Raw genomic sequence first — 22,072 nt, 5'->3', positions numbered from 1 at the left:
AAGGAGCCCAATGCAGAACTCAATCCCAGGACCTTGCGATCATGACCTGAGCCAAAGGCAGACATTAACCCACTGAGCCACCCAAGCATCTGTATAATGTTCATTTAATTTTAAACCTTTGTTAGGTTACAGTAGAATTGGTATATGATCCTTCCAGAACATAGGACTTTTTCCTTTTAGCAAATATGAACCTCAAGATCACTAAGCAGAAAATACAGTTAATTCTTTGATATATTTAAAACCATCTTCCATTTGTTATAGGAATTCAAAGTATGAAAATACATATATGTATATATTTGTTTGAACTTTAATAAATTTTCTTTTAAAGGCTAATTTCATCATACCAGTTACCCAAACTTTACAATTTTTAAATCAAAGAACTTTATGGAGTTCTTTGCATTTCTATAGTTTTTGTGTTATAAAGGCTAAGTAGTAGTAGATACAGAAGGATTTGCTTTAGTAAAGATGTAGAAAATCTCCAAAAGGAGAAGAAAAATGAGCATTTTGAAGTGTTTATGTTGTTAGCATATATAACGAAAGAGTTGTTTTTACCGTGTTCTCAATTTTGTAAAATTCTCTTGAATTTTTATTCAGCTACTGGGCAAATATGGATTGAGTGTATACTCTGTACTTGTATTGGCTATACTAAAATAGAGTAGGCATAGCCCCTGCCTTTGAAGTTGAAAGGACAGAAGCAGAGGAATAATGAGTACTTACCAGGTTGTTATAAGTCATAAATTGAATGTATGTTTCCTCTGACCATAACACACACACTTCTAAGCCTCTATTTTTTTTTTAAGATTTTATTTATTTGTTTGACAGACAGTGATCACAAGTAGGCAGAGAGGCAGGCAGAGAGAGAAAAGCGGAAGCAGGCTCCCTGCTGAGCAGAGAGCCAGATTCGGGGCTCCATCCTAGGACCCTGAGATCATGACCTGAGCCGAAAGGAGAGGCTTAACCCACTGAACCACCCAGGCACCCCATAAGCCTGTATTTTTAAGATGAAAGAACTGGGATTAATGTTGTGAGGGCTTGAATTGGGTCTTTTCTGACTCCAAAACCAGTGCCTTAAGCCCCTGATTTCCCCCCCCAAATGACTCATTCTTATGCGCAGATTAAACTCCTAGAGGACATATACAGTATCATTTTCTCTTAATTCATTAAATCAACAAATATTTATTGAGTGTTTTTTTACTTACAGAGTGCTGTGCTTTGTAATGGGAGAAATAAAAATAAATAAGACCTACTTCATGCCTTTGACCAAATAGCTATAAGAAAGGAACATAGTGTCATGTTCTTTGTAAGCCTGGGTATGATCAACCCATTGATTTGGCTGGCATTTTTCATGTGCAGGAACAGATAATATTGCTTCAGCCTTTCTCCAAGAGAGTCCTGGGCAATCAGGCCAGGTTGAACCCACAAAGCCCATTACCTTCTGGATTTTTCTGGAAGACCCAGAGGAGCGCAAGGTGGCTCAGTCCTGCAGCTACTGAAGGAAAGGACTTACAGGAAATATTGCAGCCCTCCAGACCCCTCATACCGAGTAAATGGCCGCAGAACAGCAGAAACAAGATTTGCAGCAGAGCATTTCTTTGATGTTAGGATAGTTGTCCTTCAGGATACACTGCTAATCTCCAGTAGTCTCTCATTTTAAAAAGATGCAAAGTAAAGAAAAATTAAAAAATAAAAAAATAAAATAAAAAGACACAAAGTAGAAACGATAGGATGTATTTACCAGCAATTATTTTGGTATAACATAATAAATTTATTAATGAGCGTTTTTTCCTCTTGGCTTTATTAAATTTTTTTACTACTGGAAAGCTGCTTGGAAAGTTATCTTTAACATGTATCATTGTATGCAGTATCCCATAGTTTGAAAAAGCCAGTGTCTCCCCAACTTAGCAGATTGTGAGATAGTAGTCAGAGCACGCAAAGGAAAACTAAGGCTGGTGGGAACCATTAGCTTCATGCAAACCATAGGAAGAAGGAAAAGAATGGTCAGTAGGGCTAAATGTATCAGTTAGGATGGTTTAGGCTGAAATTAACAGAAAATCCCCTCTAAAACTAGATTAAACATTAAAGAAATGTATTATCTACATAGAAGAAAGAGTAAGAATAAAAGGTGAGGGGATACCTGGTGGGTCAGTTGGTTAAGCATCTGCCTTCTGCTCAGGTCATGATCTCGGGGTCCTGGAATCAAGCCCCAAGTTGGGCTCCCTGCTCAGCTGGGAGCCTGCTTCGCCCTCTGCCTGCCACTCTCCTTGCTTGTGCTCTCTCTCTCTCTCTCTAACAAATAATAAATAAATAAATAAATAATAAATCTTTTCTCTAAAAGATTTTATTTATTTGACAGAGAAAAACACAGCGAGAGAGGGAACACAAGCAGAGGGAATGGGAGAAGGAGAAGCAGGCTTCCTGCCAAAAAGGGAGCCCAATGCGGGGCTTGAACCCAGGACCCTGAGATCATGACCTGAGCCGAAGGCAGACAGTTAATGACTGAGCCACCCAGGCACCCCAATAAATAAAAGCTTAAAAAAAAAAAAAAAAAAGAATAGAAGGTGAGGGGTGGTCTTTCCTTCCCAATTGTATTTCTTTGCAATCTGATTGAGCCGATTTGGTTCATGTGTATACTTTGGACCAACAACAGTTACCAGAGGAAAGCTGTGCACTGATTGGCTCAGAGGCTGTCTACCCTTGAAGTTGAGATCACCCTTCTTTGTAACACATGAGGAAAAAGTGTAGAAACTTGAATAAAAATAGGGTTTGGGGGGCACCTGGGTGGATCAGTGGGTTAAAGCCTCTGTCTTTGGCTCAGGTCATGATCTCGGGGTCCTGGGATTGAGCCCCACATTGGTCTCTCTGCTCTGGAGGGAGCCTGCTTCCTCCTCTCTCTCTCTGCCTGCCTCTCTGCCTACTTGTGATCTTGGTCTGTCAAATAAATAAATAAAAATCTTTTTTAAAAATAGGGTTTGGCTGTAAAGGAAGAATGGAGAAATAGAAACTGGGTAGATAGCTGACAGTGAGTACTTACAAGTATCAAGACAAGAGCTAAGGAAGCTGGTTGGATTCAGCAACATGGAGATAATTATTGGTGCCCTTCAGAAAAGATGCTCAGTGGTGTGATGGCTTTGGCAGACCAAAAAGGACTGAGGATTGAATGGAAAGTGAAACACAGTGAAACACGGATAAACTGACTAAAGACGATCCGTTTAAGAAGAGAAAGCGGGGCTCCTGGCTGCTTCAGTCAGTAGAGCTCAGTTGGTAGAGATTAACTCCTGATCTTGGGGTTATAAGTTCAAGCTGCATGTTGCATGTAGAGAGTACTTAAAAATAAAATCTTTTTAAAAAGAGAGGGGTGGGGGGCGCCTGGGTGGCTCAGTCGTTAAGCATCTGCCTTAGGCTCATGTCATGGTCCCAGGGTCCTGGGATCGAACTCTGTATCATGGGCCCCCTGCTCAGCAGGAAGCCTGCTTCTCCCTCCCCAACTCCCCCTGCTTGTTCCCTCTCTCGCTGTTTCTCTCTCTGTGTCAAATAAATAAAATCTTTAAATAAAGAGGTAGAGAGAAAGAAAAAGGGAAGCTGAGGATTGAGTAATGGCATTTCTTCTGATAATGAGAGATTTGAACATCTAAAAATATTAATGGGGGACATCCAGTTTAAAGGGAAATGTTGAGGGGCTCCTGGGTGCTCCGTCGGTTGCTAATCTGACTTTTTAAAAAGATTTTATTTATTTGAGAGAGAAAGAGCGTGCATGAGTTGGGAGGAGGGGCGGAGGGAGAGTGAGAAGAAGACTTCCTTCTGAGCAGGGAGCCCAACACAGGGCTCGATCCCAGGGCCCTGAACCATAGGCAGACACTTAATTGACTGAGCCCCAAGTACCCTGAGTGTCTGACTCTCTATAATTTCAGCTCAGGTCACGATCTCAGGGTTGTGAGATCGAGACCCATGATGGGTTCCATGCTGGAGTCTGCTTAAGATTCTCTCTCTCTCTCCCTCTACCTCTGCCCCTCCCCACTACATGTCCCCATACTCTCTCTCAAAAGGAAAAAAAAATAGAAAAAAAACTTGAGTGTAATAATTGAACCTTAAACATGAAGTCGGAGAATATTCTAATGCAGACTATTAATGATACAGGGAGATTCTCCTCAGAGAACTTCGTTCAGAATGATTGAGCTTGGATGAGAGTACATGTGGTAAACTGGAGATTTCTGGGTTTTAGGTGGTTGGTGCGCACATAAGCGTTCTCACTCTCCCCCAACCCACTGCCTCTCACCCCATCCCTGGTCACCACCTTGTCCTTGACCCCTATTCCAGTTGGTGGGTTGGTTATGAATTAAGTCTCACAGATGAAATGAACTTAGAGAAGAGATGAGGGTGTTTGTTTTACATATTACTTGGTAATAAAATTTCCCCAAAGATGCTGAAAGTTTATTAGATTTTTAGATAAGTTGAAATGTCATGATTTACTAATTCTGGTATATAGTATACACTCAGCAAAGTGGCCATTGTTATGCTTGTTATTGTTACTTAAACCCCAGAGAATTAGCACCTCTAATTAAGCCTTTTAAGGTTACCCAGAATTGGGGCACCTGGGTGGCTCAGTGGGTTAAGCCTCTGCCTTCAGCTCAGGTCATGATCTTGGGGTCTTGAGACTGAGCCCCATGTTGGGCTTCACACTCAACAGGGGGAGTCTGCTCAGGATTCTTTGTCTCCCTCTCCCTCTGCCCCTCACCCTGCTCTCTCTCTCTCTCTCTGTCTCTAAAATAAATAAATCTTACGAACAAAACAAAACAGTGATTTCTACAGTGTAGATTGTTTGTAATGACCCAACTGTCATCCCTGCTGCCCTGTGAGAGCAGAGAATTAAAAAAATAAATGATTTAATGAGCAAACAAACTAATATATAATTCACAACTCCGCTGAACTTTATGTATGTTTTCTGATTATTCTGGGTCCAGGCCCATGAAGTTCCTTCCCCTAACTTGATCTCTGAACACTATCAACCCACATCGTACCCTCCAAAAGGAACACAAAGCCCCCACTGCTGGATGCTGAATGTTTATCTTCCTCCCTTGATTACTGCAAAAACTGTGGTTTTTTTCTGTCTTTTAAACTTCAGTATTTGTGTTCTGTGATTGTCCTTGAATGCTGTTGTTGTCTTTTTATATTTCTGATAACAGCCCTGTTAAGCAAAATCAGCACTTTTTTTTTTTTTTTTTTTTTTTTTATTTGACAGAGATCACAAGTAGGCAGAGAGGCAGGCAGAGAGAGGAGGAAGCAGGCTCCCTGCCGAGCAGAGAGCCCGATGCGGGACTCGATCCCAGGATGCTGGGATCATGACCTGAGCCGAAGGCAGAGGCTTTAACCTACTGAACCACCCAGGTGCCCCAGCACATTACATTTTTTACTGACTTACCTATAAATTGAGGTACATAGTGGATTTATAGTCCACAAAAGGATTTTAGTTGAATCAGGACATCAGGATGGTTATAATAAGCCACCTGGAGTAACCCCGACCTTCACTAATAAGTCCCAGATCCTATCCCATCAGAATTGGGGCACTTACACAGCTGGTTGCCGTACACACACACATACACATGCGTGCGTGTTAAATCACAGTCAGAGACTTTTTGCTCTTCAGTGCACTACTCCTGACACCCTCTGAGGATGAGAGGTACCAGGTACTTAGTCACCGTTGCTTCAACTATATTTACTTACCATTTGGGGAGAAACCATTTAACTAAGACTTTTAGATACAACATTGCTATGGCAAATTCATACTCTCAGAAGTATCTGGTATTAATTAACAGTTTTAAGTGAAAACAAACTCACTTCTAAACCCAGACATATTCAGTGTCACCTTTATTTCTTCCCTTCAAGGTTGAGATAATGAGAAACAATATTCTTTTCTTTTCTTTTCTTTTCTTTTCTTTTCTTTCAGAGAGAGAGCGAGAGCACAAGTTGAGGGAGAGGTAGAGCGGGAGGGAGAAGCAGACTCCCCACTGAGCAGGGAGCCCAACATGGGACCTGACCCAGGAACCCTGACATCATGACCTGAGCTGAAGGCAGATGCTTAACCAATGGAGCCCCCTAGGGGCCCTTGTTTTTTCTTAAGTAACACACACAGCCACTACATTTGTGTTGCTTTTCTTCCCTCCTAGGAGGAAATAATCCTAAACAAGATCTTTGGGCAACTTCGTTTATGGAAGGCTCTTAGGGGGTTAATGGCTTGCCTTTGCTAGCTGCAGTGACCTGATCTTGCCCCAGTAATGACACACCTGCATGCAGAAATACTCACCCACCTTCTCTAGCCAGTGCTTCCAGAACTTGAGCAAATCCTTGTTCTTTGAGCTTCTCTTTTCTAGACTAGAACTGATCCCCTCTTCTCATCAAACAAATCTCACTACCCTTGACTGCACTATAGCTTCAGGGATGTTAATAGAATAAAATTCCCTTGAAAACTGTATCCTAGTTGCCCTGATTAGGATCTATCTGTTCTTCCTCCAACCCTTAGCCATTTATTCTGAGATTATTGCATTGAATTACTTTCTACAGGTAGTTACTTTTATCCATGTTTTCCCCCAAGGGTTTTTGTCTGAGGATAATGAAAATTCAAAGTCTTTGGGCCAAAATTCTCTTCTTTGAGTAGTGCTGAGAAGGGACACTGCCAATATTTGTCTATTGTTCTTTTTCCTTATTACTTAAACACAGAGCTATCTTAACTAATTCCCTGCAAGGGCAGTGAAAGAATACACTGATGGGTCTGGATAGGAGGACTTGCTTGTTTAGAAAGTACTTTTTGTGACCAAGCATAGCGAGACTCTGATCCTTTAGGTGATGTGAAGTACATCTCTCAAAGGGCTGTGTGAATTCCCAGGTCTCAGAGGGCCTTGCACTTGTAGCCTCTGTACTAACATAACAAAACTGTGCTCCGATGTTAGTGAAACGGAAACTTCACCAGTCTTGAGAAAAGGCATGTGTCAGTCTTAATGATCAAAAGGGTTTTTTTCCTATCAATACAGATCAATCCTTTGAATTTTATCTTTCGGACTGACAGTATGACTTTTGCTAACTATAGCTCTTACCTTTGATAATAAACATTATCATTATCCTCTTCCCAAATATAAACCAAACACTGTGACTGCCCCTAAAAGGCATTTCTGCCTTCTCTCCTTTGGGTGCTCTTTCTTCTTGCTCATTTGAAACCTTTCTCTACTCACTGCCCATCCAGTTTGACCTATTCTTTAGGGCCTCTCTGAAGTACCTTCTCCTCCAGGAAACTATTCCTTGACTTTGGCCTTATTCAGGCTAGTGTTTAGTCGTGTTCTGTACATTCTACCCAGCACAGTTAGGAATTTCACATTTATGCCTATTCATTTATAAAGTTCTCGAGAGCGGGCACCATGCCTCTCACTTCTCTAGTACCACGCACAGCCTACTCCCAGCACAAGTGTTTAATTGATACTCACTGAATCAAACTGAATCAGATCCAATGTCATGGAGAGTTATGGTCATCTCTTTCTCATCTCTGTCAAGATATTGACTCAAGCAACCAGAACAAAACTTACTTGAGGGTGTTCCAAATAAGTTAGATATCACACATTCTCAAGAATGGATTTTTTTTTCCTTTGTTGAAGTCAGAAGAATCCTTTTCCATTTGAAAACTGAAGTGCTAACTTTATTAATGATGGTTTTTGCATGTCTTCAATAGGCTGCACAATAAATGGCCAAGAAGTAAGATTCACTGTCCATTATGAAAATGGGTTCACTATCTCCAAGGAGAATGGAGGTTCCAGCAGCATATTGTACCGCTACCCCTTTGAGAGGCTGAAAATGTCTGCTGATGATGGCATTAGAAATCTGTATCTGGATTTTGGTGGTCCTGAAGGAGAACTGGTAAGAGTGTTTCTGAAAACCATGTTTACTCTAAAAGGTATTTTCTTTCTTTCTCATTGTGTCTTACCTTTTGTATAGAAAACTGTGGACGTATCATCCATTTGGAGTCAGGAAATTGTTCTTCAGTTTTCAAGATGTATTGGGTTTGGGTTTGGGGCCTGCGTGTATGTGTGTGTGTATGTGTGTGTGTGTGTTTGTGTGTTTCTTTCCCCCACTTCAGGAAATCATTCCTTTTTAAAAAGTTTTGTTTGAATGGTAGAAGGAAAAAATGGATAGCCCTTTTAAGAAATAGGCTTTTATCAAATATGAGCTATAAAATACAAAAGCTGGTGAACTTTTTTTTTTTTTAAGATTTTATTTATTTATTTGACAGAGAGAAATCACAAGTAGGCAGAGAGGCAGGCAGAGAGAGAGGAGGAAGCAGGCTCCCTGCTGAGCAGAAAGCCCGATGTGGGGCTTGAACCCAGGACCTGGGATCATGACCTGAGCTGAAGGCAGCAGCTTAACCCACTGAGCCACCCAGGCGCCCCAAAAGCTGGTGAACTTTAATAAATAAATTCTATCCATTGCTATTACTAGTAGTTGGTTGAGACGAGTTAAAAGTAATAGAATGACTTGGTTGCTACAGAAATTCTGCTGATGAGAAAAAAGATACAGAGGTATCTCCACACAACCATCTTTTTTTTTTTAAAGCTCCTTGTCTTTTAAAGGAAAGATCAGCAGAAATTTATGATTTCCCTTAGGGAACCACAGAAGTGTGTAAAGTTTACTTCAGAAATCATAAATTATGATAAAGGAGTAAAATAATGCCTTTTCTGTCTTATCATTTTTTTAAAGATTTTATTTATTTATTTGATAGACAGAGATCTCAAGTAGGGGGAGAGGCAGGCAGAGAGAGGGAGAGGAGGAACAGGGAGCCCGATGCAGGGCTCCATCCCAGGACGCTGGGATCATGACCTGAGCCGGAGGCAGAGGCTTTAACCCACTGAGCCACCCAGGTGCCCCAAGTTCAAGTCTTATACATGAAATATTACGTCTATTGACACCATATATGGAAATTTGCAAAACAGAATCTTGACATTTTATTACTGAAAGAGATCTTAGAGAAAATAACTTCTAAATAAGAAATCATGTCTAGAAATCTTATTTTAAATGATGAACCTTTAGGAGACTATGATTGGACTATGGACCAGGGCTTTTCAAAAGCTCGAAGCAGCCATTTGCAACGATGTGGATGAAGCTAGAGGGTATTATGCCAAGCGAAATAAGTCAATCAGAGAAAGAGAATTATATATGAAGAAACAAATATATGAAGAAGAGGATCATGGGGGAAGGAAGGGAAAAATAAGATAAGACGAAGTCAGAGGGGGAGACAAACCATAAGAGACTCTTGGGGCACCTGGGCGGCTCAGTGGGTTGGGCCTCTGCCTTCCGCTGGGGTCGTGACCTCAGGGTCCTGGGATTGAGTCCTGATTGGGCTCTCTGCCCAGTTGGGAACCTGCTTCCCCCTCTCCCTCTGCTTGCCTCTCTGCCTGCTTGTGATCTCTCTGTCAAGTAAATAAATGAAATCTTAAAAAAAATAAATAAATAAGAGACTCTTAATCATGGGAAACAAATTGAGGGTGCTGGAGGGGAGGGGGCTAGGAAGGATGAGGTGATGGATATTGAGGGGGGCACGTGATGTGATGAGCACTGGGTATTATATAAGACTGATGAGTCTACCTCTGAAACTAATAATACACTGTATGTTAATTAATTGAATTTAAATTAAAAAAAAAAGAAGTGGGAAACATCCCTCAGAAGGCCAGAGGGAAGTATAGTCTGAAACATCAAATCACTGACTTCCCATCCAAGGGTCTTTGATTAGGTCAGGGTTGTTTTAAGGGCCTCAAGAAACCAATAAGCACTTTTAAATCGTTTGGATTTCAGCATTGTATCTATATTTCTGGTATATTTGATCTTGCTGGGAAGTAAAAATATGTATATATATATATATATATATTTTTTTTTTTAAAGCCTCAAGCATTAGATAGAGTTAAATGCTTCTATTAAATTAACTTATGTTAAATTAACTAGTTATTTATAGCAGTTGTCATTTAGCAAGATATGTATTAGATTATTCCTGGCTATATAGTTTTACTCCCTGCTTTATATTTAATGTATACAAAGTTTAATGATGAAATTCATGCTCTGTAATTTATATTTTGAATTAAGTTGTATTTTTCTTTAAAAGGCATAGTTAACTATGCCCTATTCCTAGTTTCTGCATCAGTGCTGAGGACTGGCTTGACTCACAGCCCGATGCAGGTCTCCTTGTTCACCTGGTGTCAGCTGTCCAGATAGAGGCCTGAGCTTAGGAATCTATGACTAGCCCTTCTAACTAGCCTCAGGAGTTGCATTCCTACCACAAACCTGTGAGGGATACCAAAAATCATACCCATCCATAGTCACATTCAGCTGCATTCACTCTGATTCCCCTGGGAATATAATCCTAATTAATGATCTCCATATAGCATATTCCTCTTTGTTTTCCATCTTCTTCCATTTGGTTCTTCCTGCCAGGTATGGTGGATTCCAGCTCCCCACCACTTGTCTCCTAACTGTGATGTGGAAGCTCACACTAGTGTTTCATTACTACATGGAGTGACCTTACTTCAGAGTATACTTTTCATTTGTGGCTTTAAGTTCCTGAGAGATGTTTCCATAAATCTGGCACCTTTTTTTTTAAAAGATTTTATTTATTTATTTGAGAAAGACAGAGAGCATGGGTGGGGGAGGGGAGAAGGAGAAGCAGACCCCCCCACACTGAGCAGGGAGCCTGATGCGGGGCTCAAGGATCAAGACCTAAGCCTAAGGCAGTCACTCAATCAACTGAGCCACCCAGGAGCCCCAACACCTTCTTAATCCAAATTCTTTCTAAAAAATAGAACAACACATCCAAATTTGTTCGTTTTGTGTCTGTTTATGAAAGCTTCTGTGTGTGGTAGTGATCATCCGTGTGCTTTCTCCACAGACCGTGGACCTGCACTCTTGTCCGAAGCCGATCGTATTTGTGTTGCACACGTTCTTGTCAGCCAAAGTCACTCGCATGGGACTGCTGGTATGAGCAGCAGAAAATCAGAAAAGAGTCTTGAATGTCACAAGAAGTATTTCCACCTCAAAAAAAAAAAAAAAAAAGCACAAAAAGAAAGCTCTTTGCTCTCTCCTCCAGCACAGTGCCTTGACAAGGACCTGCAGATCACTGCTGAACAGTAACTGTGTTTAAAGAAGAGCCTGCCTTTCACAAGCTACCTTGGCCAGAAATTCTAGGATTCTAATAAGCTCTAAACTAAAGCTGTTGATTTATTGCCTCGTTTCCTAATGTGGTTTCTAAGTCACTAGATTTATTTCCCCTCTGAACAAGGATGGCTCATTGTGGGTTTTTGTTTTGTTTTGTTTGTTTTTTTGGACGTAATCAAATATCCAAGAGTTGTTTTCATTTTCTTCTTGTAGGATTTATTTCAAGCCTCGACATCTTGCTTAGTTCAACCATCTTTTCCCAGGTGCTAGTTGACAGCCGCTTGTGCTTCTGGGCCATTCCAGATAGGTCCTACATGCTATTGGAGCTTACTGTCACTTCATCCTTCCACCCTAGGAAGTCCTTGAATTGCACACCAAAGCGTTCTCACATCTGTCCTGGCTCTCCTCATCCCACTCTGGCCACCACTTTCCCACCACATCACAAGCTTTGCCACTCATAAGTGCTAACTTTAGGACTTAGAACTTGTGAAATTTGATTTGCCTTGCCTTCCATTCCCTTTCTAATGGTGACCAAGTAGGAAACCACTGATTTGAAAGAAAAGGTTTGCTTATTTTAGGTTTTTCTGACTTATCTTTGGTAGGAACCAGGCGATAAGATTTCTTTTAAAAGAAAATCCTCATTTTAGCCTAAGCCATTTTTTTATTGCTTACCAAATGTGCCTTTGGTTAGGGTTAGTGGAGCTTTATTAGTCACTGTTTGAATAACTGGATTATCACTGCCATTCCAGGGAGATCATCCACCTTGGTTTTGAGGAATAGTCTTTGAGATGGGTTTCCTTAGGAGTATCTTTTCTAGTGGGTAGATCTCACTGAGGAAGATAAATCTTGGAGAGCCCGCTTCTTTAAAGAGTAAGCTCTATAAAGCCTTCTCTTAAGCACAAACATCATGTGAGGTTGCTTTGGGCTTTGTGAGCTCATGCTGGATCCTGGCCCTGGTTCTCTCCCTTTGTGGCAGCAGAGTGGCATGGACAGGCGGTTGCTAATTCAAGACTCCCTGTTGGCTTAATAATGCATTCTCTGGTGGGCAGGGTGATGAGACCACAGAACAGCTACCTGGGTTTTCCTAAGCATTGCCAGATGTCCATCATTATTTAGTAGCAGTAAGATTGTGGTATTAAAGAATCACACTCAGCTTGTTTTTCCTAATTATGAAGGAGGTATATATCTGAAAACATTTAAAATAACATAATAGCTATATATAATGACAAGATTACTACAGTCCCCAGATCTAAAAGAAAAGGTGATATTGACTCAGATGTTCTCCGTATTCGCGGAGGAAAAGTCTAGGGATACTTTTCACTTACTAGATCTATTAGGAGTGTCATAAGAGGAGGTGAGCACTTCAGGGAGTATAGGAGGGTAACACTCCAAACAGGGGAGGAAAAACCCCACAACCATAAATGCAAAACATAGCTATTTGGTTTGAGTGTGAACTGATCTAGGTGGGACATTTGAAAGAGCAGACTCATGAGCAGAGAGTTTGAGTTAGACATTGTAACTCCATTGTCTTTCTTCTGCCCATAAGTCAATCTTTCTTCCCCTTTTACAATGAGATTAACCACATGCAGAGGCTGGGGAGAGATTACAGTTCTTCCCCCGGCTACAGTTCCAAAAATAAATGATTTGATCCACTTAAAACTGGAAATTGGAATCTAGACTAGAATATTCAAGAATTTTTTATGTTTTAAGGATTCATAGACCTATGTTTAGTTCCATCTTTAGTAAATTTGCAAGGGAAGAAAATAAATATCTTGAAGGTCCAGCTATGATTTCTGGAAGCAGAATTTCAACACATAATACCCTCAGATAAGGGAGCTTAGACATTCTTTGCAGTGAAAGCATTATTAACCTGAAAAGTTGCACAGTGCAGTCACAGACTTTGCAGCAAAGCCATTTGGTTGAGGTTTTCTTGGTTAGTGTGAAAGGCTAAGCCACTGAGAGTATTTTCAGGGAGAACTTACAAGCCCCCGTGCTCATCAGTTATATGAAAAAGATCTCTAAAAAGGGGGTAATGAACATGTGAGCAGGAGAAGATAAAGTGTGTGAGCCATTCTGGCTCATTTTGTTCAAGCTTGAACCATCATGTTTAACACCAAGGTCCATAAGGTTTTTAAAATATTTTGAATCTTAATGTGAAATGAAAATGTATGGGAGATTTCCTTTGACCACTAGCACTCCCGAGAGCAAGAGCCCTTAAGCTGCCTGTGTAACATCAACAGCTTTCCAATCATGGGTGAACAGCTTGTTCTTCAATTAAGTGTGTTTATGGAGTTTTCAAACCACAAATGAAATGCTTTTTATGAATAGGACAGCCTTGATAAATAAGTATTTTGTATTAAGATGCCAAAATATGGCAAATTATTTTCAAACGATAACTAAAAATGGGCATTCGGGGTATTTCACACCTTTTCTAGAACAGCTTAACTTGTCATTTCTTTTTCATTTTGAATTAGGAAAGTTGCTGAGAATGTTGTGGGCTTCCATGTGTAGAATGGGAATGAACCTGCAGAGTAGTGTCATCCCAATGGACCCACTTCCATGCCCTCAGTTCCCCCCAGAACTGGGGCTTTGACATCTTCTCCATATTCCACACAGATGTCTATAAGTAGCCAATTAGCGTGTGAAAATTCTTCCTCCTCATTTCCTAAAATTTCCCCTTTTCCTCTCCAAAGAAAAAAAGAAAGAAAGAAAGGCTCAGTTACTCTTTTTCTGAAAAAGGTAAGCCCTTTCCTGAAGTTATCAAACCTTACCTGGAAATAAGTACCTAATATTTTATATGAAGAAATACTTTAATGTATGTTTATACAGTATTTATTAGATAGTTATAACTGTAAACTCACCTACCTAGTAGACAGTTTCAGATTAAATATTAGGACATGTACAAGCAATCAAAAATTACTTTATATATCATTCACTTATTTTAAAGCCATGTTTTAGCACTTTTTAGGCTAGGTGAAGTCTGATCGTGCCTGTTTTTATCAGCTGTACCCTCACAAACTTTGTTATGGAACATTATTAGATGGCAGGAGAGATTGAATTATTTATTTCTTATATTTTTAGAAGTGGAAAAATCTAACCAACAAATGATAAAAGTTGCCACTGATTATTTGTTTTCCTAATTTATCATCCTAAGCAGAATGGTAACAAAGCTTTTTTCAGCTGATTAAATGCACTTAGCTAATAGACCAAAATTTATTCTTTAAAAAAAATTAAGCTGTGTGGAATCTGGACAAGATTATGTTTCTCTCAGAAAAAGTTTTCACTGTAAATGGTTTTGATGGACAAAAGTGTGACCACTTTTGAGAAAAAGTTATGATGGATTTTTTTTTTTTTAATTTTGTGAGAACCTCCAGGTCTTCTTGTTTAATTTATGTGCATGTGGATATATTTGTATGTTGTCAAAAACATGGAAGAATCTCCATATTTTTAATGCAAATTCTATTGTAAGCTGCTATGCAAATTTTATTAAAACCCTACCTACTTAAAAGTTAAACATTTTAGAAGCTTTCAGGGAAGACCTGTAGACTTAAGCACTTTCTCTGCTCTTTTGTATCTTATCTTGGACACTTATGCTGAACTTTGTTCTTATTATTTTCACTTGTTATAAGCTATTGATTGTATGTAATATTGAAACTATTCAAATATCCAGCATACATTTCCACGTTGCTGCCATCCACCGTTGATGCCACGAATGAATGGCTGGTTAGAAAGCCAAAGGTCATATTTTTTCAATTGCTAATGAAGAAGTAAAATGCCTGACCTCTTTGGTCTCAAAGCAAATTGCTCTGGTCAGATCAAATATCTATGTAAGGAAAAGAGACTTCTTTAAATTTGGAATTCGGCTTAAACTTCAAGTTTAAGTTGAATTTGACCATAACCATATTCACTCTTTTTGTATGTGTATCTCTATCAGGTCTGTAATATACCAGGTGGTATTATATTATATCCTGTCTTAAGTTTGGAAATCTTAGTTAAATTTAAGTTGTTATTGGGGCTTTTTTTTCCCCTCCTGAAGATGAAAGCAGAGGAATCTGCCATTTGCTACTATTCTCTCTCTTTCAAGATTGCATGGTAATCTAGAATTCTTTTTACTTTCTACATACTGTCTTTAAAAACCAACAGCAGCAGTCTCTACTCTCCCTTCTTTTTTAAAGCTGTCTCCTTCCCTGTGCTGGGTATATAGACAATAAATGTGTGATGACAGACAATTATAAAATAATTATGTTGTATATCAAGATTATGTGTTTTTGAGCAATAGAGCTACTCCTATCATGTAATGATAAGTGAAATTTACGCTAGAAAGAGACTGCTTAGTGGCATATTTGAAACCATTTCTCTAAAAAAAAAAAGTAGATCTGGCAGATCAGTGATATAAGTTCATTCTATCGAAGGATAGAATTTCAAGTTAAAATAAGGTACCAAAAATAGGTTCATAGAGCACACCTGTATATCTGTTGTCTTTTTTTTCTTTTCTTTTTTTTTTTTAACAATAGCTAAACTCCCCACTGGAAGAGTGGTCTTTATATATTAGCTCAACAAAATATTTTAACAAGATTTCTTCTTTTGTTTCAAAACTGAGAAACTTGAGATTAATCTTTTGCCACCTCAATTCTTCCCACTTCAGGTGACTGAACCAAAGCAGACTTAAGTTTTAAAGATTTTTTTTTTTTTTTAATTTGTCAGAGACAGCGAGAGAGGGAACAGAAGCAGGGGGAAGTGGGAAAGGGAGAAGCAGGCTTCCTGAAGAGCAGGGAGCCCAATGTGGGGCTCGATCCTAGGATCCTGGGATCATGACCTGAGCCTAAGGCAGACGCTTAATGACTGAGCGACCCAGGTAACTCCAGACTTAAGTTTTAAAAGTGAATCTACGTTTGGTGTGATTCATAAGTAATGCCGTTTACCAATGATTCCTTGCTCACTAATGAACATTTGACTATATTCAACAAAAATCTGCCATCTGAACTGTAATTTTTGAGTTGCTCCAAAATAGATTGGTTGAAACGAAAAAGCTATAATAGAGAAATGGTACTTTATTATACTGTAAGATTAGCTACCCTGGTAGATTCCTAGTACCTTCCTCAGTTCTGTTGTTATCTTACTATTCTATTGACCCAGATGCTTTGTTTTAGAGTCCCCCTTTATCCCAGTCACATATTATACCTTTGGAACCTGAATGCTCTGTCACCTCTTCCGAAGTGATGGAAAGCTCTTATGAAAAGCCAAAAGGTTCTTTGGGAGCCTGGAGGAATTTCTGAAACTGCAAGGCTAATTAATGACATATTAATTCAAGTATTGTTTCATCTAATAAGCACTTAGTAGGTACTCTGAAGGGTCCAAAAGAAAGTTCCTGCCCTCAAGTAGCACATAATCCATTATTTCACAGTTACGCCATGCCATCTATCAATCAGTGGTCAAGTAATTACCACATCATACTTTTACCAAAAAGTACCTCTGCAGTTCTGCTCCTCTGGCTGACTGGAAAAGGTTTGAAATCATGCTCCATCTCTGGTCCAGGACGACAAGAAAGAACTCCAAGCACACTTAAGTAGGTCAGTCTTTTTATTAAGCCTAATTTTTTTAATGCAAAATTAGACTTTAGTGGGGTGCCTGACTGGTTCAGTTGGTGGAGTGTGCAACTCAATCTTGGGATTGTAAGTTTGAGCCCCTTGTTAGGTGTAGAGATTACTTAAAAATCTTTTTTAAAAAATTAGACTTTAGTTTGAGAAGAACAGTGTAGAATATCCCTAGGAATAAATTACAACAACAACAAAACTTAAGCTCTGTTGCCCGAAGTGGATCAACAGCAAGTCTTTTTAAAGAAGTGCTTCTTTTAACTATAAATAGCAAAGCTGAATGTATATTTCATCTACCCCCATTTCTAAATTGTGCTGACGCATGCATTTCCACACTTAACCTCCTTTGAACGTCTCATTTGCTGCAAGTTCTTATACATGGTAAAAGGAACATTTGTCTGTAATGGTGTGTCAAAAAGAAGATATTTTAAACCACTTATTCTAGAACACTCTGACATTCAAACTCAATAAAAAAGACACCTAAAGGAAACAAGAGAGGCTAGTTGAATTTTTACATAATTTTCAAAAAGTGACAGTTCCCTCCCACCCACCTTGCCTTCCATTTATTACTAGGGTCAGCTTTTAAGGCAGTGTCCTTCATCATGCCCAGAAAGTACTTCAGTCCTCTGTGATTGGAATGGCACAGGGCGCATGGTCACATAGGCTCCTTCCCTTTTGTTTTCCACTTCCCGGATTAGTGCACACAAATTAGGTCTTGCCTTCAGTGTGTTGGCCTTTAATTTAAACCTACCCTTTGACAATCAGGTGCTAATGATTCTGTGGTATTGGAATCAGCACATAGGTATTGTCGTGTAAGTGTCTGTTCCTCCTACGTTGGCAGAAGTGCTTTCCTTCTATCTTAGTCCTGTTCTGGAGGGTATCACATGTATTTTTCACCCTTGTTTTGTGAATTACTAAAACTGGGGGAGAGGAAATGACTTCAGTTAAGTTTTGGGTTTGGCACAATCATCAATCTCAGTGATATTCTTCATACCTGTAGCAAGTCTACCCTGATTACAAGAACTGGTTTTAGTTTTGTTTTTTTTTTTTTCTCCAGCATAAGACTCCAGTATTACGTTTACAATCTGTTGGATGTGTTCAGCATAAGACCTTGGTGCCCAAAGAATTTGTTTCCTTTTTGGTACCAGACCCAAGGTCTTATAGAAGATAATATGGCAAACCACTACCTATGAAGGCCATTTTGGCTAATCTGTGCAAATTCTGATTATGCCCCCTTGTATGTATTTTATTCCACACAACTTTCATTTTCGTTAAGTATTATTAGAAAGCTAGAATAATGCTTCTACAAGAAATTAAAAGTATATGATATTCTGGTTTTTTCCTTCTTTTTAGAACCCTGTATTTAAGCAACACTTCTTTTTAAGTGTTGTTTAAAATTCAGTTCTCAAATCCTCTGGTATCGCCAGACTACCAAATCAAAACTTAAGGCATAAAACAGGGCAGTATTTGTGTTCTTAAGAATTAAAAAAAGCTTTATGTGTACTCTATAAATATAAATGCATAGACAATACTTTCCCTTGAGTTGGACATCAACATACAGCATTGTACATTACAATGAAAATTTGTAACTTAAGGGTATTATATATATAAATACATATATACGTTTGTAACCTTTATACTGTAAATAAAAAAAATACTTTTAGACTTGTATTTTTTCTTTTATTTTTACATTAAAATGGTTTCAAACCTGCCGGAAAATTTCAAGAGCAGTTCAAAGGTCTCCTACATCCCTCCTCTTCATCCAGACTTCCCAGGTGTTAACATTTTACATTTGTGCCGTTATCCCCTCTTGTCTTTCTCTGACATGTTGCTCTAGCACCCTTACATCCTCAGTGTGTCCCTCCCAAACACAGCGACACTCTCCTGCACTGTCGCCGTTCAGCCCTCCCGCCACCACGAAATCAGCGTGGCCCGACACTAGCACCCAAGCCACAGACCCCATTCAAGTGGTGCCAGTCGTCCCAGTAAAGTCTCCTTTTTCCTTCCGGCACAGGAGCCTATCCAGTACCACAGGTGGCGTTCTGTTGTCACGTCTCCTCATTCTGCTGGTGTCATTTTTAAGCAGACGTAGGGCAACTCCAAACTCAAAAACCTAGCTTGGGTTCTAGTTCCACCACTGACTTTCACTGACTGACAGGAGCTTAATCATTGGATCCCTCTGAGCTTTATCACACTTTGAGTCGCACAGAGGGGAGGAGATGGTTTTTCAGCAATCCTATCAGGAATTGTCAGTGCTCCATTCATTTGGGCGGTCAGTCACTCACTTTGCATGAGATTTCACCTGGCCCTACCTCTCCAAACTGTTACTCACCCGAACTTAGTTTTTATAGCTCTTCTTCCACATTCCTCTTGGCCCCCACTCAAGGGATCCTTAACAATATTGTTAAGAACCCACCCCTTGGCAGGAGCCCTAGAATGCTGGCGTTTGTCCGGTCTGATTTTACTAGGTTGTATTGGCTAAGCAGAGCTGACTCACCGGTCCGAGCTCAGGTTCACAACACATGTCGCCCTGCCAGCATCAGCTGAATCCCACCTGGGAAAGTGCGGCGCACGAAGGAACAAACCAAACCGTTTATTTGCAAGTCAGTGACTTTCTACCTGAAGTGTGAGAGCTCGAATGTGTGGGAGCTGAGAATCTGATTTCTGCTCTAGTGAGAAAGTCAGAATATGAAGTTCTTGATCTGATTTGGATCTACAAAGCCGGAACATGCTCCATGTGACATCCCACAAATCATATTTAATGCCTTTATTTCCCCTTCCCTCCCTCCACTGACTCCTAAACTGCCAGCAGTGGCAACACCACTGGAGAACTGAGGGGTTCTCGGAGTCTGTTTTCAAGCTGTCCTCCCAGGAAAAAGTCAGCAGTGGGCGGCCAAGTGAGACGGGGAGGAGATCCCCATTTCCTGCCACCAGATGCGGCTTCTTGGCACAGAACTTCCCTCCAGGATGGGGAGCTTCCTCTGGGAAGCTTGCTTTGTCAGCAGGACCGGTGTCTGTACTGCCGGCTCACAGAAGACAGAAGCTATTCCAGGAGTCCCAAGAAAGCTGAATAAGCAGAACGAAGAGAAGGTGAACACAGTCCATGGATCTCACACCCAGCCCTTGCTATGTGCTGAATTGTGCCCCACCAAATTCACAGGCTGAGCCCAACCCCCCACATCTCAAGAGGGTGACTGTATTTGGAGATAGGACCTTTGAAAAGGCGATTCAGTTAAAATGAGGCCTTTAGGGTGGGCCCTTGGCCAATCTGACTGGGGTCCTTAGAAAAGAGGGAAGCTTTGGCAGAGATAAGGGGTGCATGCGCACCCAGAAAAGACCCCACGAGGACACAGCAAAAGCATGGCCATCTGTCAGCCAAGGAAAGAGGCCTCGGAAGAAACCAACCCTGCTATACATTGATCTTGGACTTCCACCCTCCAGAACTGTGGAGACAATTTCTATTGTTTAAGCCCCGAACCCAGAGTGTGTGGTCCTCTGTGATGGCAGCCCTAGCCATCACGACCCAGCGCTCTTTAACTGCAGGGTCTTCCAGCTCTGGAAGGACAGCACCGATGCCAGGAACAGAGAAGCAAATATAAGCCTCCCCACGCCACACAGCTCCGTCGGCGTCTGAAAGCACAGTGCTCAGGGTGGAAGCTGAGAAGCCATGACTCGTCCCACGTGTATGCGTCTCCCTGTCTCACCCAGGCTCATCACAGCCCTGTCCCTCCACTCCCGCCACCATCCTAATTCCGGTGTCCACAGGAATGTGCAGCACCTTGTTTGGCCTTTTGGTTCCTCAGCCTCCTTGTGTGTGACGATGGCACTTTTGTTCCAGCTCCGCCATCCTCCTGCTCCCACAGTCGCCCCCTAGACGGTTATTGCTGGAATGGAGCCATTTCCAAAATCAGGAACTGAAGCAGCCCTCTCCAGCATGCTCCTGCTGGGACTGTCCTTCAACCTTTTGGGTCCTCAACTAGTTCATGGACTCTCTCACCGGCTCCTTATTCGTCTCCCTCCTTCCCATCCCATCGCCCAGCGTTGCAGCACCGCGCTCGCCAAAACCTGTGAATTCCCTGCTGTTCTGCCTTCATGGGAGCCACGTGGAGGAACCCAGCTACCTTCCTGCGTCTCGGTGAGTAGCTGAGTCCTGGGGAGGAAAGCTCAAGGCAGATTGGTACCTCTGTAAATTTACAGAGGTTGCCAGCCTTTACCAGGTGTGCCCTTAACACTGCTCATGTTTGGGTCACTTGAAAGGAGTTCAAACCATCGTTACTCTCCTCAAACCCCAGGCCTCCCACTTCTCTCTCTCTCTCTCTCTCAGCAGTTTCTCTTTGCTCCTAATTCACTGAGAAAACAGCAGCCACCCAAAGGTACTCTCCCAGCTTCTCCTCACCTTCCAGCTGACCTAGGTAGGCATCTATCTTCTTCCCTCCGACTATAATGTCTAAAGCTAGTCCTCTTCCTGCTTGGATCCCATTCCCGTTCATAAGCCTCCTCAACTAGACCCTTCCTACTGGGTTTTTAAACATGTTCAACTCTTCTCTCATTAAAACCTATCACAGATTCCTTCCTGGACCCCTCAACTCCTGCAGCTAATGCTCTAGGCCTCCTTCTCTTTTCCCCAAAACTCTTGAAAGCATTGTGCCTCCTCATGACCCCCTCTCAGCCAGCCCATTACAGGAGGGTTTCCACCTCCACCACGTGACTGGAACGTCTCTGGCTGAGGCAGCTGGTGTCTTCCTATGACTGTTTGCCTCCTCAGCTGCATTAGATACTGTGCTCCCGTCTCCTTTTCAGTCCTTCCCTGACTCCCAAAACACTCCTGTGGCTAACTTCCCTCTCTACCTGGCTTTCTGAGCTGCTTTGGCAGGCTCATCCTCCTTCCGTCAGCCAACAAGCATCCAAGCTCTGTCCTAGGCTCTCCTCTCACCTCCGCCTGCACTCTGCGCTGCCCTAGGAGATCTCATTCCCACCTATCCCCAGAGGTCTCTCAGCTGCGTATCTCCAGCCTCACCTTTATTCTGACTCCAGGATCATATGCCTAACTGAAACTTGGTGTTTCAAAGGCACCTCATATTTGTGATCTTCCTCACTTCTCCATCCCCCAAACCTGGGCTCTGTTCAGTATGCCCCAACTCAGTGGCACCAGTATCTGTCCAGGTCCTAAAGCCAGTAACCCAGGGGTCACCTCTGTCTCTTCCTGACCCTCACCATACCCCAAGTCTAAAACACTTCCATGTGCTTATGATTTGTCTCCCACAATGTCTCCATTCTGTATGTCTCTCCATGCCCTGCCCCTA

General features: G+C 41.2%; 1 protein-coding gene across 2 annotated transcripts in view; it reads left to right on the top strand.

Annotated features, from left to right (window-relative positions):
- Nucleotides 1-18,440, top strand: part of SNTB2 (syntrophin beta 2) — a 116,469-nt gene extending 98,029 nt beyond the window's left edge. For both annotated transcript variants that reach the window (XM_047711031.1, XM_047711030.1), the window contains 2 exons: nucleotides 7,712-7,896; nucleotides 10,910-18,440. In XM_047711031.1, the coding sequence (XP_047566987.1) occupies nucleotides 7,712-7,896; nucleotides 10,910-11,002 (278 nt within the window). In that variant the 3' untranslated portion in view covers nucleotides 11,003-18,440. The remainder of the gene's footprint in view (nucleotides 1-7,711; nucleotides 7,897-10,909) is intronic.
- The last annotated feature ends 3,632 nt before the right edge of the window (nucleotides 18,441-22,072 follow it).

Source organism: Lutra lutra, chromosome 17 (assembly GCF_902655055.1).
Source record: "Lutra lutra chromosome 17, mLutLut1.2, whole genome shotgun sequence".
Classification (NCBI taxonomy): Eukaryota; Metazoa; Chordata; class Mammalia; order Carnivora; family Mustelidae; genus Lutra; species Lutra lutra.
This window is presented reverse-complemented; position numbering and strand designations above follow the sequence as displayed.